Below are 17,235 nucleotides of genomic sequence, written 5' to 3'. Positions count from 1 at the left end.
GGAGCATAATTATTGACAAATACTGACGTTTTAATAGCAGCCACTCTACTCTGAAACAATTTAGTGTAACTTTGTGTTATCAAATATCCCCATCATGATACTCCTACATACGGCTTCAAAATTTCCCTCACCAGTTTTACATTATAATTAAAAAACAAAAAAGTGGAAGCCACCCAAAAAACCCCAAATGTAACACACTAGTATCCTGTCGCCTATCGGTCCATGTATGTAACTTACAATGCCAAATTTCGCAAGTAGTAGCAACAATAGGGGAAGCTCAAGAAGAAAGAAAACAATAGTGATTATATTATTACCCTAATTTTATTTTATAAGAGGAAATAAGGTTACAGCACTAACTTCTTTCAAGGAACAGTCTGAACACTTGGATAATATGTAGTTCTCATACATGCATGCAAATACATTCTTAAAAAAACCCATAACAATACAGTCATTCCATCTCACGTACTTCCACAGAACACCGTTACATTGCGGTAGCCATTCCACTTTCTGCAGAACTCTCTGTTTAATTCACAGTACTGATATGCTGAAGTTTTCCTCTGAAAATATTCCAAGTGTCCTATCAGCATGTCTTGCACTGCTCTGTCATGGCAGTCACCATCAAAGTAAAAATTCTGATCAACAACTTTTGGCTTTTTATGGATATCTGGTTCTAAAAATACAGGCAAAGAAAACACAGGATTAATTTGACCTAGCCAGTCACCTCAGTGATGCAGAGCATCCTACTTTTCAACTTACATGTATCAAATGCTATGAGGATAATTTTTATTTTAATGTTTACATATCTGGAACTTTTCAACTAATATCATAAAAGAATGAATTGGTAAGGTTAAAGGTAAGGCCTAAGGCTCACATTGCCTTTAGTGGGTTTTGAATGAACCCCTAGGAAAAGACTGAAATGTGTTTTTAAATCTGTAAAGATTTACAAATGTGTTTTTAACCTGAAGCATATAAATTGACCCACTGGGATTACTCTCATGCTCATCATTAATCATAGACTATCAGGGCTGGGAGGGATCTTAGGAGATCATCTAGTTCAACCCCCTGCTCAAAGCAGGACCAATCCCCAGACAGATTTTTGCCCCATATCCCTACGTGGCCCCCTCAGGGACTGAACTCACAACTCTGAGTTTAGCAGGCCAATGCTCAAACCACTGAGCTATCCCTCTCCCATTATGGGCATGTATAAGTTAACAATTTTCTGCAAGTTCAGCACGGCAGGCTGAAGCTAGAGACTGAAAAAAAAAATTATATCACAGACCCTTTTGGCTGGAACAATGCTTTATGTTCACTCACTCTTGGCCTAATATGAGTCAGGGGAGAATTGGGGAGTGGGCATGGTCATGGCCAATGCATCAACAGTCTTCACGCAGCCACCTCCTAGAAGCCACTATGAAGATAGTGCATGGGCTATAGTTACTACTGTAACCCTGGGACTGTAGAAGCAACTAAAGACGAGCCACATGGATGGCTCAGGATGTGCTAGTGGGTTCTTATAATTATTTATACTGTGGATAGCATTCAGAATGAGTGAGGCACTTTCCAATCACAAAGATAGACACAGTTCTGCCCCCAAAAGACTCTAAAAATGTACATAGATTCATATATTCCAAGGATACAAGGAACCGCTGTGATCATCATCTGAACTCATGCATAACACAGGGCATAGGACTTCCCCCAGAATAATTCTCAGAGCACAGTTTTTAGAAGAACATCAAACCTTAATTTAAAAATTATCTTTGATGGCAAATCCACCATGACCTATGGTAAATGGTACCAATGGTTAATTACTCTTGCTGTTAAAAATTTATGCCATATATCCTGTCTGAATTTGCCTAGCTTCAACTTCCAGCTACCGGATTGTGTTTTACCTTTCACTGCTAGATTGAAAAGTCCATTATCAAATATTTGTTCCCTACGTAGACATTTACAGAGTGTAACCACGTCACTCCTTAACCTTCTCTTTATTAAATTAAATAGACTGAGCTCCTTAAATCTATCACTGTAAGACATGTTTTTTCTACTCATTCTCACGGCTCTTCTCTGAGTCCGCCCCAATTTATCAACATCCTTCTTAAATTGTGAACACCAGAACTGGAGACACTGTTCCAGCAGCAGTCACACCAGTGCCAAACGGAGAGGTAAAATAACCTCTCTAATCCTACTCGAGATTCCTGTGTTCGTGCATCCGAGCACCCTTTTGGCCACACCATTGCACTGGGAGCTCACATTCAGGTGATTATCCACCACAACGCCAAATCTTTTTAAGAGTCATGTTTCCCTGGACAGAGTCCCCCATCCTGTATGTATGGCCTACATTCTTTGTTTATAAATGTATACATTTACATTTAGCCACATTAAAAGGCTTATTGTTTGCTTGTGCCCAATATGCAAGCTCTAGAAAGGTCCCTGTGCAAGGCCCATATATTCAGGTTCTGTTCTTGTGAAAAATAATCAGTTAATAAAGCATTGGTGCTTTATTCCTGTAATCCCCAACTGGTTAGAAAGTGGTATGGTCTCTCATTGATTATGTCTCCATTTTCTGTATAAAGACTCAGGGTTGGTGAGCAGAACACAGATCTTCATGGACACAAGTAATGTGAAATATCTATACTCCCTCCGCATATTTTAAATCTATAATTAAGTAAATCAAGCAGCTGAACTCAACCCACCTCAAGTTTAATTCAGTGCTGATTTGAGAAATCTGACAAGTGTTGTTTATAGAAAAAAGGTAAACTACTTTTAATGAACACTTGAAATATAATTTACATGCCATCAGGCTCATCAAAGTGGTGAAAATATAGCATGCAAATAAGATTTTTTAATTAGTTACAAAGTTTTTCATTCATTTAAACTTTCTTACCTTGGCACTTATGGTTTAAACTTGGCAAATTTGGGCCAATAGGCGTGAATGTGCTTGTGAAGGTCCACCAAAGTCCCTCCTCTGAGCATGCATATATTGGATATGGATCCCTGCTAAACTGGTATTTGCTTTGACACAATACAATACAGTCAATGGTCATGAGGTCCATGCCGTCCACCGAAGGATAGCCACAGACTATAGCTCCATGCTCTGGCAATTCCATTGTGCATGCAATTGCTTTGTGTATACATAAAAAAGACAACAATAAAAACTGAGTTAATAATGAGTGACACTGCTTACATTTAGTAAAAAGCAAATTATGCAAAATCTTAAACAGAAATTCTTAAAATATTACTATAAATTAATATACATGATAATAATGTCACTGTTGGATAAATCTTCAGGATGATGTGAATAGCCCCCTACTGCATGTAAAGGGAAACTGATTCTTATGTGCCTATTTGTGTAACTTAGGAAAAGTTTGGGATTGAATCCTTGCATGGGTGTAAGACTCAGACAGTCTTCAGCAATTCATTATAGCATTATAGCTGGAGATAGTATTTGGGAGTGTGTGTGGACATAAGAACATAAGAACGGCCATACTGGGTCAGACCAAAGGTCCATCTAGCCCAGTATCCTGTCTTCCAACAGTGGCCAATGCCAGGTGCCCCAGAGGGAATGAACAGAACAGGTAATCATCAGGAGGAACACAGCTACAATTTTCAGAAGCATTCAGTGAATTGGTGTGACTTACTCCTGGGGTGCTCTGTGGAAAGTGGGTTCTTAGTAGCCCTGAAAATCAGGCACAAGGTGTCTCAAGTGGAATACCTCACACAACTGTGGCACACCGAGTGAGTGAGTGACCACTTCTGAAAACGTGTTTGTTACAGGAAATGATTTCTTTTAACAGAGAGGAGCCTGAATCAGAATATCAGATCTTTCCCCTCAAGCCTTGTCTCTGCCCCAACTTCCAATCTAGAGCCAAACTTTGCATCACAGACTCATATTTCATTGTAAGAGGTTGGTTTAAATCCTATAACTTGTGTTAGGGTCTGTACCTGGAGCCATTGAAGGAAGCAATTCTTTACATATAGCTGACATATAGGCTTCAGTGAAAAGATACTGTGCTATATGAGGACAGAGAGCAAAATTGTAAGAGACAGGAGGAAGAAACATTTGGACATACATGTTTTCACCCTTGCATATAAATAGCCTGTAGATGTAGACAAAATATGAGAGTTTATATCCTAACCCCCACTTGGTATTAATCATCAAACAACAAATGCCACAGGACAATTAGCATTAATACTTCATTATATTCCATTTGGTTGACCTTGAGTATGAGCCAAACACATACATTTCACAGAGATCTCAAAGGAACATTTGGCTTGGTTTCCTGAAAGATCTGTTGCTATATATTCCACTGAATATTGGCCATATGCCAGTTTGTCTCCATTATTCACATTGGACCCTCCTTTTGTGATTGTCAGTGGACCCCTGGAGTTGTCTTCAAACACAGGCTCCTTCCAAGACAATTCAGGCAGGTCATTCCAGTAGGGATTTCCTTTTTTGGTTTCTATCTCAATGTTCTGAGGACAGGAGATCACTACAGGTGGTTCAGTATCTGAGGAAAGAATATACATAATAATAGATATCAGACTTTGGCTATTCCAAATGCTAAGCAGCATAAGAAAGTAATATTGATAGTCTATGTTTCACAATAAGATGCAATGAGACAACCCTGCTGCTCAGATCTAAGCTTATTTAACTGCATGTTTCTTAACTGAACAGAATTGCAATATGCTTTATGCAAATGCATACGTGCCCTTGTACAGTATTTAAGACATTTGGACCAGATCTGGATCCCAGGGAAGTCAATGGGAGATTTGCCAGTGCTTAGCAGTAGTGCCAGGACTCGGCCCATAATTAGTTCTCAACAAAGAGTGTTGATTTTACTTACAATGGGATAAATTCGTCTCTCAGTTACACCAGTTAAACTTTTCTGAAGTTATCGGGCTTCACACTGGGTGTAACTGAGAGGAGAATTTCGCAAGGACTTAGGGCTTGATGTTCAAAGGTATTTAGGGGCCTGCAGATCAGCACTTTAATATCTTTGAAAATATGGCTCTTAAAACTTAACAAATAAAAGAAGTTAGACTTATATTAGGATACTTTTAGGACACAAATGCTTCACCCGCCTTTGAAAAGTGACGTCTATGCCGCCCATTGTGTAGCACATACTGAGGAAAGGGCCTGGTTCTACACTGCCTTTGGCACCTTATGTAACATGTACTTGTGCAAAGGGAGTGCAACGTGGTGTAAATCAGAATGTGAAAGTGAGAATTGCCTCAGCCAATTGAAATTGCAGGAGAATTTGGGTTGAATAGAATACACTTGCTCAACTCGAATTTAGCCAAGTCACCACACCTCCCTTGGCCTTCCCCCAGAATCTTTATCCCCATATTCTGGGGCACAGTTCTTCTATAATGGAGACCCTTTAAACTGGAATTTCAGAAAATCCCCATAGGATTGTGTGATGTGGGCAAAATATTTCCTTTCTGATTTAAAATGGCTATTTTTCACTATTCTCTAAGGCTAACTAGCTCCACAGGGGCTTGTTCACTAGAACAAGAATTGCTAGTAAACAGCTTGCTGCAGCTGTAATTAAAAAGCTAATTAAAATTTGAAATATGTGAAATCTTTAATGAAGTACAAAGTTGAATCAGGAATCTTGCAGGGAAATAAAAAAAATCATTTAAAGCAAAAATGGAAACATAGCAACAAAAGAATATAAACACAACTCCCTCCCCCCAGATTTTTTGGCACAGACATTAATGGCATAGCAAAAAGACAGGATACTGTATGGCAGTATAAAGAAGCAAATTCAGGTAATCTTGAGAGATCTGAACATTTAAAAGCAGAGAGAGCCAAAAATAGTAGCCCCAAAACTTTCCCCCAGACTTGAAGGTGAACTAAATATGATCTTTTTTTTAAGGTCAAATATATACATAGGCCTAGCAAATTTATTTAACTATATAAATATATATAGTTAAATAAATTTGCTAGGCCTATGTGACACAGGGTAATACAGAAACTATTACACAACAAGCAGGCTAATTGACCCAGATTCAACCTTCAGAGACATATTAGTAGATAATAGTTGTGGTTTTTGTGTGTTTACATATATATTGTTAGAGGTTGACAATGTAACCAAACTGTTCCTGTATGTCGCTGTATTCTGTCAATTCAGAGATCAAAAGGAGATGCTAACATTTAGATGAACTGTGAGTGTATTAATAGCATTGTCTTCATTTTTCTTTGAAGTATGTAGTAAACTGCCTGTAAATGGTGGGAGATAGGCAGTTGCCTTATGCTCATCCATATAGCTAATTACCGGTGATACTTAGGAAATAGGAGGTTACTTCAAAGCCACTACTCTGTACTCAAGGAACACATGCTGTCAAGAGGCTGACAATAGCCTGCCAGGGATTTATAAAAGGAACTCTGGGGCCTTGATCCTGCATGTCAGATCTGCTTAAGCTTCATCAGGGGAAGTTTGAGTCACAAGACTGAGATCCCCAGATCCAGCCTGGGTCACACCAATATTGGACATTGGACTGTGATCTATGGAACTGATTCTGAAAGAACCTTTTGCAACTCTGAAGCTCACCATCTCTAATATGAAACTGACCTAAGGACTTTATTCATATCTGTATGTATAATGACCTTTTAACAAATACTCTCTTTTCTTTTTTAATACATTTTAGTTTAGTTAACAAGAATTGGCTGTAAGCGTGTATTTGGGTAACATTTGAAATAATCAGTGACCACATGGGCAATGTGTCTGATCCTTTGGGATTGGTAGAACTTTTTATATAATGAACAAGATTTTCAGTAATCCTCATCATATTTGACTTGGATGTGTGGATAGGAGCCCAAGGCTGTGTTGTTTTAAGGAACTGTGCTTTTGGCCAATAAGGTATTGTAGAAGCTGTTTTGTTGCTGGCTTGTTGAATCTAATTATTAGAAATAACCTCCAGTTTGGGGGATTGTCTTCCCCATTCTTTGCAATTTGTCCTGATTGAACAATCTCAGTGTGGCCCCCACCCCCAGGACCCTTGGCTTCAACTACAAGTAGCACATAATAAAACGTTGTGAGAGAGTCTATCCTATCAGCGTTTTGCTCTGAACTGCAACTAAAATGAACAGCACCAAAAATTAACAGCAAAAGTCCAGAACAAAGAGGTTGAATTACAATGAAACAAAGAACTTTTTGATGTTTGTCCACCTTGCTTCTACCCAACCCACAAAATGAGAGAAAAGACTCCTTGCCATCATGTTCCCAAACCAACATCACCCAGAGAAGTACTTGTATGGCAGATCCCTTTGAGTACCTTTATTCTGGACTCATTTTCATTCATCCCACTCCTGAAGACCTCTGCAGAATCATATATTTCAGCTAATACATTTTGGATTCAAGTAAAAGTTGACAAGCTGATCTTACAGCTGTCTATCCTTCATAATTTCCACTTAGTGTCTTTGAGATGCATTGGACTTTGTTTGACACATTACACACGTCTGTAAACTCATGCTCACTTGAAGTACTTTCTGAAAGTTGAGTACATTACAATACATTTGTTATAGCTGTACTATGTGTAGTACATTACAATACATCTGTTATATTTTAAAATATGTGATTTTGATGACTTAAGGAGATGTAGTTCAAAGCAACTAGAAAAGCATGTCCAGCTCCCATCAAGAATGATAGGAGCTAATGGTGCACATTACTGATAGATTAGGGCATGAAATATGTGTGCCTTTAAGATTATGGTTTATGTTATGCTGCAGCTGATCGCAAATGACTGCATAATATGAATTACCACAGAGGGAGAGAAGACACTGAAGCATATTAAAAAACATGTAAGAGAAAAAATACTGTTCACCCCATCACAGTGACATTAACAATGTTCTGAAAAGACAATTTCTTACCTCTTTGGTTGTTTCCAGGCCCACAATGAACAGAAAGATCTGAAATTCTGAAATTGCCACAGGTGTTTGGGTGCCTGGTGCACTGGGAAACAACAGAGGGATCTTTGGCTACAATGTGTTCCACAGTTGCTAGGATTTGTTTTTTCACGGCCTGTTCATTGCAGTCACCCTCATAGTACTGTAGTGAATCTCCTTTTCTGGACCCCATACGACGCCTGACTGATAATAGTTCATATAACATGAGGTTAGTTAATAAGGATATGCCCAAAATGGTGCCATGATGCACAAAATTGCTAAACAGTTTTCATATAATAGAGTCCTAGCAAGCACAAATGTATCACATTACCAATTTTTCTCTTAAACACAAGGCCACAACACAAAGCAGCATGAGGGATATATCAAAAGCATAAATATATAGCTCAATACTTGAATGAGAGGTAAAAATGTCATTTTGGTTTCATATGTAAGACTCTAGCTCAAATAAAAAAGTAGCTATTTGTCATGTTTTCAGTTTATCAGTTTACAACCTGACAGTAACAAATTTACAACCTGAGTAGCACACTGCCACTTCTGGTAACACATCACAAACTTTCAGTGTTTGCTCTATTCAAAAAAAGATCTTGCTCCACACTCTTGGTTTGAGCTTTCAGAAAGAAACTGGCCATGCTTTCTGTGTCATCTGCAATTGCTTACCATAGACAGATGACTGGAGATACCTCCGTTAGATCTTGTCTCCATCTATACGCCCCATTCAAATAATAAAACTATGTTTTAATATTCAAAATTAATCCATCTGCAGATTAGATTAATTGCCTGTGATGTCGCCAATCCCCAACAAGATACCTCAGTTTGATCCCCAAAAGCCTCTACTGGGGTAGTACAGACCTGCACCAGTCAAGCAAGAGTTCCAGAATGCATTGTGCCTCAGGCAGGTCCGCTGGAGAACCCAGGGTAAGTAGTTATGACACCACCCTTGGAAAGTTTATTTCCTGCAATTTTTCCAGTTAGTGCAGAGACGGTATGGGACTGCTCTGCATCCTTTGCAGAAGCTAATGCAGACAGCACTCTATGCTGCTATTCCATCTGGCTCTGTTTCCTTAAATATGTGATTCTCATGCCTCCTTGGAGCACTTCTTGGATCTGTTTAAGAAATTATGTTCTCTTTCAATTTTTATTTGAAAAGTATCCAATAAAAATGGCCAGTAGAGTACTCATCAGTAAGGGCTTGTCTACACTGGGAAATTTACCAAAATAGCTATTCCAGTATAACTCTACAAGTGGACACACTTATTCTGGAATAAGACTGCCCTTTCCTGATTTAACTTAATCCGTTTAGGAATTATAAATTAAAATTTTAATTAATTATTCCAAAATGGCTATTTTGGTAAATTTCCAAACGTAGACAAGCACTGCGGTACATCTTCCTTCTGTAGTGATGGGGAGGTGAGAGAATAGCATTAGGCTTGCAAGTCTCAGGGAGTATTTTGGAAGACCTCTAAGTCAAGAGTTAAAGGATCTTTGTTCAACAATTTAGTATTAGCCAGACATTTGTCTTACCTGAAAAATATTAATATGCTGAGAAATTGCCTTCAAATTCTAAAATACCTGTTCTCCATAATCAACAAAAATAACTATATTTTGTAGGACCTACACAGACTATTTGTCACTGTTCAACTCCTGAAACTATACATGATGCTAGTGAATAATCATGGTAATAAGCAATACTAAACCATAATGGCTTGTGTTATTAGAAACATGGGGAGGGAAAGAGAAGTAAAGATTTGCTAAAAGGAAACAGACAAAATGTGTAGTGAGAGAGTTTATTTTCAAGCCTCTTAGGAAGGCTGTCAAAAAAGAGAGAAAACCCATTATTCATACACACACACACTTGATTATGATCAGACTTTGCAGGAGAAGCAAAGTGGATAAATTCTCAGGACAACTTCTGCTCTTAGTTAGTCTAGATGTACACCACTGTTACTCCACTGCACTACTCTGTAACTGACATCAGAATGTTGCCCAGAGAACCAACACACTGTAGCTGAAGATGGAGAAACAAAACATTCTTTTCTCAATTCATATCATAATTGGAATCTAGATCTTCACGTTGTCTTATACAAACATGACAAACTCTACTAGCAGCTGAACGTGTAAATCAATACACTTTCAGTCAGCAAGAGTCTTTAAGAAAGCTAATCCACTGAAATGTTCAAGCCTGCTCACCTGTGCAAGTCTCTGGCATGTGAGCCTTTGTCATTTGCCAGGCTTCATCCAAATGAAACCAACTTGTCCCAGACTTAGAAGGCTGGCAGAAAAACACTGACCCTGCTCTCCGATGGAAACCAGTGCTCTTCATGCAGAATGGTACACAAAACTGCCATTTGTTCTTTCCACTGCCAGGATAAGATAACGTTCCACAAGCCAAAGACCCATCAGTGGGAGGTTGGGCAGTGCACGAAAGATCTGGCTCTAAGAATAATATAAAAAATATTAAAGTATCAAGTCCATTCGTATCACTGTAGTAGAAATACAGTAAGTAAAATGCCCACAAACAAATACATGCTTGTAACTTTTTTTAAAACTGTTAAGTTCTTTACTGAATGATACCACTTCCAAGTGCTTAGGACATCTGAGATGCTCAGAGTGGGTTAATTCTAGAACCCTCTGAAATTGTATGTTCAAAACTTTTTTTTAATTAAACTTTTCCATTTTTCAAAACCAAGCACCTTCATGGAGTCATCTTTTTTTTTCTTCCAAGTTTTACTGGAAATGAAACTGAAAATATTAAAATTAAGGAATTTAAAATGTCAGATATTCAGTTTTCTTGTTTGTTCCACTGTATGCAGCAGAATGAATTATGCCTGGGATATGTTTGCTTTTCCTTTACTTTTTCATTTTTATTTTGTAATTTTTCCAAAGTTGGAAAAGGGTGCAATGTAGCAAAAGAAAAAAATGTAACAGTGGAAAAAGCCTGGGGCATCATTTTTTATAGCATTCAGTAGCAAAAAAATGGGGCGGCGGCGAAGGGAAAAAACATGCAAATTCAAAATGATTAAAATCAAAACTCAAATAAGAAAGAAAGAAAGAAAGAAAGCAAGAAAGCTCTGAACTGAATCCTACAAAATGGAAGCAAATTGAATTTTTTTGCAAAACTAGTTCCACATTATTTGATTAGCTGTGAATCTAGTTTTCCTGGGTGGGGAGCAATGACTTGAACCAGACAGGATATTATACAGGCTCATTTAGTTGTGCATACTCATGAACAGTGATACTAGATGACAAAAGCAAAATACACCTGATGGGCCAAATCCTCAACCAGAGTAAACTGGCATAAATAATGAAGCTAAACTGATTGGAGCAGGGCCGCCCAGAGGATTCCGGGGGCCTGGGGTCTTCGGCAGCAGGGGGCCCTTCCGTTCCGGGAGCCACCGCCGAAGTGCCCTGAAGACCCACGGCGCCCCCCCTCCCCCTCCGCCGCCAAATTACCGCCAAAGTGGGACCCACCGCCGAAGTGCAGCCCGGTCTTCGGCGGTAATTCGGCGGTAGGGGGGTCCCCGCGGCGGGTCTTCGGGGCACTTCGGCAGTGGGTCCCGGAACAGAAGGCCCCCCGCCGCCGAATTACCGCCGAAGACCGAGCTGAACTTCGGCGGCGGGTCCCACTTCGGCGGTAATTCGCCAGTGGGGGGTCCTTCCACCCTGGAGCGGAAGGACCCCCCGCCGGCGAAGACCGGGAGCGGAAGAAGCTCCTGGGCCCGGCCCCACAAGAGTTTTCCAGGCACCCTGGAGCGAGTGAAGGACCCCGCTCCAGGGGCCCCGAAAAACTCTCGTGGGGGCCCCTGTGGGGCCTGGGGCAAATTGCCCCTCTTGCCCCCCACTCTGGGCGGCCCTGGATTTAAAGGGCTAGCTCTCTAACTCACATGTGTAACATGGTCCTTTCTATCTCCAGCAAACTCCTCTAAGTTCAGTGCCACTCTCTGACCAGTCACTTTCTCCATTTCTGCTCTTCAGCCATCCCCCAAATGTCTCTGGGAAGATGTTTTTAACTCTATTCAAACACATTATATCCTTTGCGATGACCATATGACTGTAATGCAGAATCACTACATGCAGTCACAATACAGGTGTCAATCAAAACTGTGTTGATGATGCTAGGTCTGCCATCTGGGGCTTAAGCAAAAGGGAGCTAATGAAACTTCAAAGCAATCTCTCACTCTAAATTCTTGCATTTCAAAGGAGTTACTGTCTTTGAGACAATGGATACTGTCAACTCCCCATCAGGAGAGACAATGTATATTGTCCCCACTTAAGTGTACGTCCACTAAAGTATTTAATTAACACCACTTGATATTGAAATCGGCAGATCTGGGTCTGTTTACCCCTTCTCCAGGGAGTCCCTCCCCTATTTAAAAAATAATTATTAAAGCAATAAATGCATGCTATATACCTTGATCACTTTTGCTCAGTGAATTTTAGTTAATATATGGTGCACAATCTTTTAGTCAACTATGGTATTTCCACCCCTCTTGTTTACAGTGAAACAAGAAGAGGAGGCTGCCTTCCAGAGCACAATGTTTGCTCTGGCTTACACATTCCTGAGGAACCATTCCCCTAGGAATGTTTCATGGTTGGAGTATGTGCTGAAAGAAAGGAATCATGGTTATATATGCCAGCTAGGGCTGACAGGAAAAATAGTAATATTTACACTGTGTTACATATATAAAATTGGGCAAATTTCAATCTGCGCTAACGCTAACCTACCAGTTGCATTCTTCTTCTGAATAAAATAAAACATGCTTTCAGCATCTTTCACATCCCACAGTACTTTATAAATAGCTCTGCACTACGTACACATACATATCTGACACATCACTAAACAACAAGCCATTACACTGAGACAGAGGCCTGGTCTACACTAAGGGTTTATACTGAATTTAGCAGCATTAAACCGAATTAACCCTGCACCCGTCCACACAACGAAGCCCTTTATATCGATATAAAGGGCTCTTAATATCGATATCTGTACTCCTCCCTGACGAGGGGAGTAGCACTCAAATCGGTATTGCTATTTCAGAATAGGGTTAGCGTGGCCGCAATTCGATGGTATTGGCCTCCGGGAGCTATCCCACAGTGCACCATTGTGACCGCTCTGAACAGCAATCTGGAGTCGGATGCACTGGCCAGGTAGACAGGAAAAGCCCCGCGAACTTTTGAATTTCATTTCTTGTTTGCCCAGCTTGGAGAGCTCATCAGCACAGGTAACTATGCAGTCTGAGAATCGAAAAAGAGCTCCAGCATGGACCGCATGGGAGGTACTGGATCTGATCACTATATGGGGAGAGGATTCCGTGCTAACAGAACTGCGTTCCAAAAGACAAAATGAAAAAACATTTGAAAAAATTTCCAAGGCCAGGATGGAGAGAGGCCACACCAGGGACTCAGTACAGTGCAGAGTGAAAGTTAAGGAGCTCAGACAAGCCTACCAGAAAACCGATGATGGAAGGTCCGGGGCAGGGCCGCAAACATGCCGCTTCTACGCTGAGCTGCATGCAATTCTAGGGGGGTCTGCCACCGCTACCCCACCCCTGTCCGTGGATTCCGAGGTGGGGGTAATCTTAGCCTTGCCTGAGGATTCTGCGGACAGGGAAGATGAGGAGCAGGAAGTGGAGGACGAGCTTGCAGAGAGCACATAGCACTCTGTTCTCCCCAACAGCCAGGAGCTTTTTCTCAGCCTAACAGAAGTATCGTCCCAGCCTTCCCAAGCCACTATCCCAGACAATGAAGCCATGGAAGGGACCTCTGGTGAGTGTACCTTTGTAAATATAAAACATGGTTTAAAAGCAAGCGTTTTTTAATGATTAATTTGCCCTGAGGACTTGGAATGCATTCGCGGCCAGTACAGTTACTGGAAAAGTCTGTTAACATCTCTGGGGATGGAGAGGAAATCCTCTAGGGACATTTCCATTAAGCTCTCCTGGAGGTACTCCAAAAGCCTTTGCAGAAGTTTTCTGGGCAGGGCAGCCTTATTCCATCCTCCATGGTAGGACACTTGACCACGCCATGCATGTAGCAAGTAATCTGGTATCATTGCATGACAAAGCCTAGCTGCATATGGTCCCGGTGTTTGCTGGCATTCAAGCAACATCTGTTCTTTATCTTGCTGTGTTATCCTCAGGAGAGTGATATCATTCATGGTAACCTGGTTGAAATATGGGAATTTCATTAAGGGGACAGAGATGGTTGGGCTGTTTGCCTGTGGCTTAAAAGAAATCCTTCCCTGCATTTAGCCAAGCAGGGGGAGACGGGGGTGATTGGCGCTGAGCTTTTTCACATTTGGCTAGCTGGGATCTTCCCTGCTACCAGCCACACGGTGGGGGGGAGGGTGGCTAGCAGCGATCTTCCATGATATCAGCCACGCGGTGGGGGGAGGGGTAAAGCAATCATCCCAGAGAATTGGATGGGGGCGGTTCTGGTGCTGCGCATTAACTGGAAAGAAGAAGCACTCAACGGGCTTTGCTTGCTATTTGGGAAAGGAGGGCGCTGGACAGTGGTGAGCTCCAGCAGGTTCGCAGCAGTTCGCGCGAACCGGTTGTTAACTTTAGAAACCTTTTTAGAACCGGTTGTTCCAGGACAACCAGGTTCTAAAAAGTTTTTAAATTTAACAAAGCTCGGGCAGCTGTCCACCCGGACCGCAGCCCCAGCTCACCTCCCCCTCTCCCCTGAACGCTCCGTCCTCCTTCTCCTCCCCCTCCCCTGCTTCCCGCGAATCTGATGTTCGCGGGAAGCCTGAAACGAGGAGCAGGCAGGTAAGCTCACTCTGCCAGCTCCACTTTGAGCGGCTCCCACTGGCCCCGGCCAAGCTCCCCAGCCCGGTCCCAGCCAAGCACCCCCGGCTCGGTCTGGTCCCGGCTGAGCGGCTCCGACACGGCCCAGCTCGGGACCCGCGGCACCGGCTCCGGTGCCGGCCTGGGGAGTTGGGCCCCATGGCTCCGGCCCCGTTGCCGGCCGAGCGGCTCCAGCCCAACCCGGCCCGGGGCATCGGGTCCCGCGGTTCCGGCCGAGCGGCTCCGGCCCCGGTGCCGGCCCAGGGAGTCGGGTCCCGCGGTTCTGGCCGACCGGCTCCGGCCCTGGTGCCAGCCCGGGGAGTCGGGTCCCGCGGTTCCGGCCGAGCGGCTCCGGCCCCGGTGCCGGCCCGGGGAGTTGGGTCCCGCGGCTCCGGCCGAGCGGCTCGGCCCCGGCCCAGCCCGGGGAGTCGGGCCCCGCGGTTCCGGCCGAGCGGCTCCGGCCCCGGTGCTGGCCCGGGGAGTCGGGCCCCGCGGTTCCGGCCAAGCGGTGCCTGCTCTGGTCCCACTGGGCTCGGGGAGTTGGGCCCCGTGGCACCGGTCGTGGTCCTGGCGGAGTGGACCCGGTCCCCGCCCCAGGCAGTGTGGTAAGGGGGCAGGGAGGGGGTAGGTTGTGGGGGGGTGGATAGGGGTCAGGGTGGTTAGAGGGCAGGGAACAGGTTGAATGAATGGGGGCAAGGGTCCCGGGGAGCAGTCAGGAAAGAGCAGGGTTGCATGAGGTGGTGCGGGCACTCAGGGACAGAGAGAAGGGGTGGTTGCATGGGGTAGGGGTCCTGGGGGGCCATCGAGAATGAGAGGTGGGGTTGGGTGGGTGGCAAGGGGCAGTCAGGGGACAGGGAAGGGGGGATGGGTCGGGGTCCTGGGGGAGGTGTGTCTAGGAACATGAGGGGTTGGATGGGGCACAACCCCCCGCGGGGGGAGGAGGAGGGAACTGGTTGTTAATATTTTGGCAGCTCATCACTGGCGCTGGATATATGAAGGCTGCAGAAGCCGAGAGATAATGGCTTACCATGGCCGCAAGCAAGCCGAATTCTGATGCCCGGACCTGCATCTGTGATCTCTAACACCAAAGCCGCAGGCACTCAATATTAAGATGCAAAATGCGACCTTGTAGTGAGATCACATGTGCTATGTAAGGTGAATTGTGTTGTTCACCGTGAAAGAGTATAACCATTGTTCTGTAAAATGTATCTTTCTAAATACTTCTCTCCCTTTTTTCCCTCCCTCCTGCAGCTGCAAATTTTTCAAGTCTCCCTCCTCCGTCCCGAAGGCTATCTCAGCTAAGGTGGCGGAAAAAAAAGACGCGAGACGAAATGTTCTCGGAAATCATGGAAGTGACCCGCAATGAAAGAGCTCATCTGAATGAGTGGAAGGACATGGTATCAAAGTACAGGAAAGATGCCAGTGACTGTGAGGACAGGAGGGACCAACGTGAGGACAGGAGGGATGAACGTGAGGAGAGGATTGACGCTTGAGATGAGAGGTGGCGGCAGGAAGATCAGCGGTGGCGGGATGCAACTCTGGGGCTGCTGCGTGATCAAACTGACATGCTCTGGCTCTGGTGGAGTTTCAGGAACAGCAACAGGATCACAGAGTGCCACTGAAGCCCCTGTATAACCACCCTCCCCCCTCACCATGTTCCTTAGCCTCCTCACCGACCAGACGACTAAGAACGTGTGGGGGGAGGCTCCGTGCACCTGCCCATTCCACCCCAATGGACATCCCAACCAAAAGGCTGTCATTATTTTGAAATTTTTTTAGTGGCCTTTTCCTTCCCTCCTATCCTCCTCCCAAACCCCAACCAGGCTACCTTGTCAGTTCTCTCCCTCTTTTTATAATTAATTAATAAAGAATACATTATTTTTAAATGAGAGTGACTTTATTTCCTTAGGAAGCAAGCGGTAATCGAAGGGGGAGGGTGGGTGGCTTACAGAGAATGAGTCATCAAGGGGGGAGGGGTTCATCAAGGAGAAACAGACACAACAGTCACACCGTACCCTGGCCCGTGATGAAACTGGTTTTCAAAGCTTCTCTGATGCGCACCGCTTCCTGGTGTGCTCTTCTAATCGCCCTGGTGTCTGGCTGCGCATAATCAGCGGCCAGGTGATTTGCCTCAGCCTCCCACCCCGTCATAAAGATCTCCCCCTTACTCTCACAGAGATTGTGGAGCACACAGCAAGCAGCAATAACAAAGGGGACATTGGTTTGGCTGAGGTCTGAGCGAGTCAGTAATGTGCGCCAGCGCGCCTTTAAATGGCCAAATGCACATTCTACCACCATTCTGCACTTGCTCAGCCTGTAGTTGAACAACTCTTGACTACTGTCCAGGCTGCTTGAGTATGGCTTCATGAGCCATGGCATCAAGGGGTAGGCTGGGTCCCCCAGGATAACTACAGGCATTTCAACATCCCCAACTGTTAATTTCTGGTCTGGGAAGTAATTCCCTTGCTGCAGCCGTTTAAACAGAGTAGTGTTCCTGAAGACGCAAGCGTCATGAACCCTTCCCGGCCATCCCACGTGGATGTT

At 43.7% G+C, this 17,235-nt stretch overlaps 1 protein-coding gene across 4 annotated transcripts in view; it reads right to left on the bottom strand.

Annotated features, from left to right (window-relative positions):
* Positions 1-302: 302 nt before the first annotated feature.
* Positions 303-17,235, bottom strand: part of LOC123343336 — a 95,767-nt gene continuing 78,834 nt past the window's right edge. For 3 of the 4 annotated variants that reach the window (XM_044978384.1, XM_044978386.1, XM_044978387.1), the window contains 6 exons: positions 10,094-10,339; positions 7,871-8,089; positions 4,239-4,505; positions 3,940-4,008; positions 2,882-3,118; positions 303-670 (listed from right to left, as the gene is read on the bottom strand). In XM_044978384.1, the coding sequence (XP_044834319.1) occupies positions 459-670; positions 2,882-3,118; positions 3,940-4,008; positions 4,239-4,505; positions 7,871-8,089; positions 10,094-10,339 (1,250 nt within the window). In that variant the 3' untranslated portion in view covers positions 303-458. The remainder of the gene's footprint in view (positions 671-2,881; positions 3,119-3,939; positions 4,009-4,238; positions 4,506-7,870; positions 8,090-10,093; positions 10,340-17,235) is intronic. The other variant, XM_044978385.1, reaches the window with a different exon arrangement.

The sequence above is a fragment of the Mauremys mutica genome, chromosome 10, assembly GCF_020497125.1.
Source record: "Mauremys mutica isolate MM-2020 ecotype Southern chromosome 10, ASM2049712v1, whole genome shotgun sequence".
Taxonomy (NCBI): domain Eukaryota; kingdom Metazoa; phylum Chordata; order Testudines; family Geoemydidae; genus Mauremys; species Mauremys mutica.
This window is presented reverse-complemented; position numbering and strand designations above follow the sequence as displayed.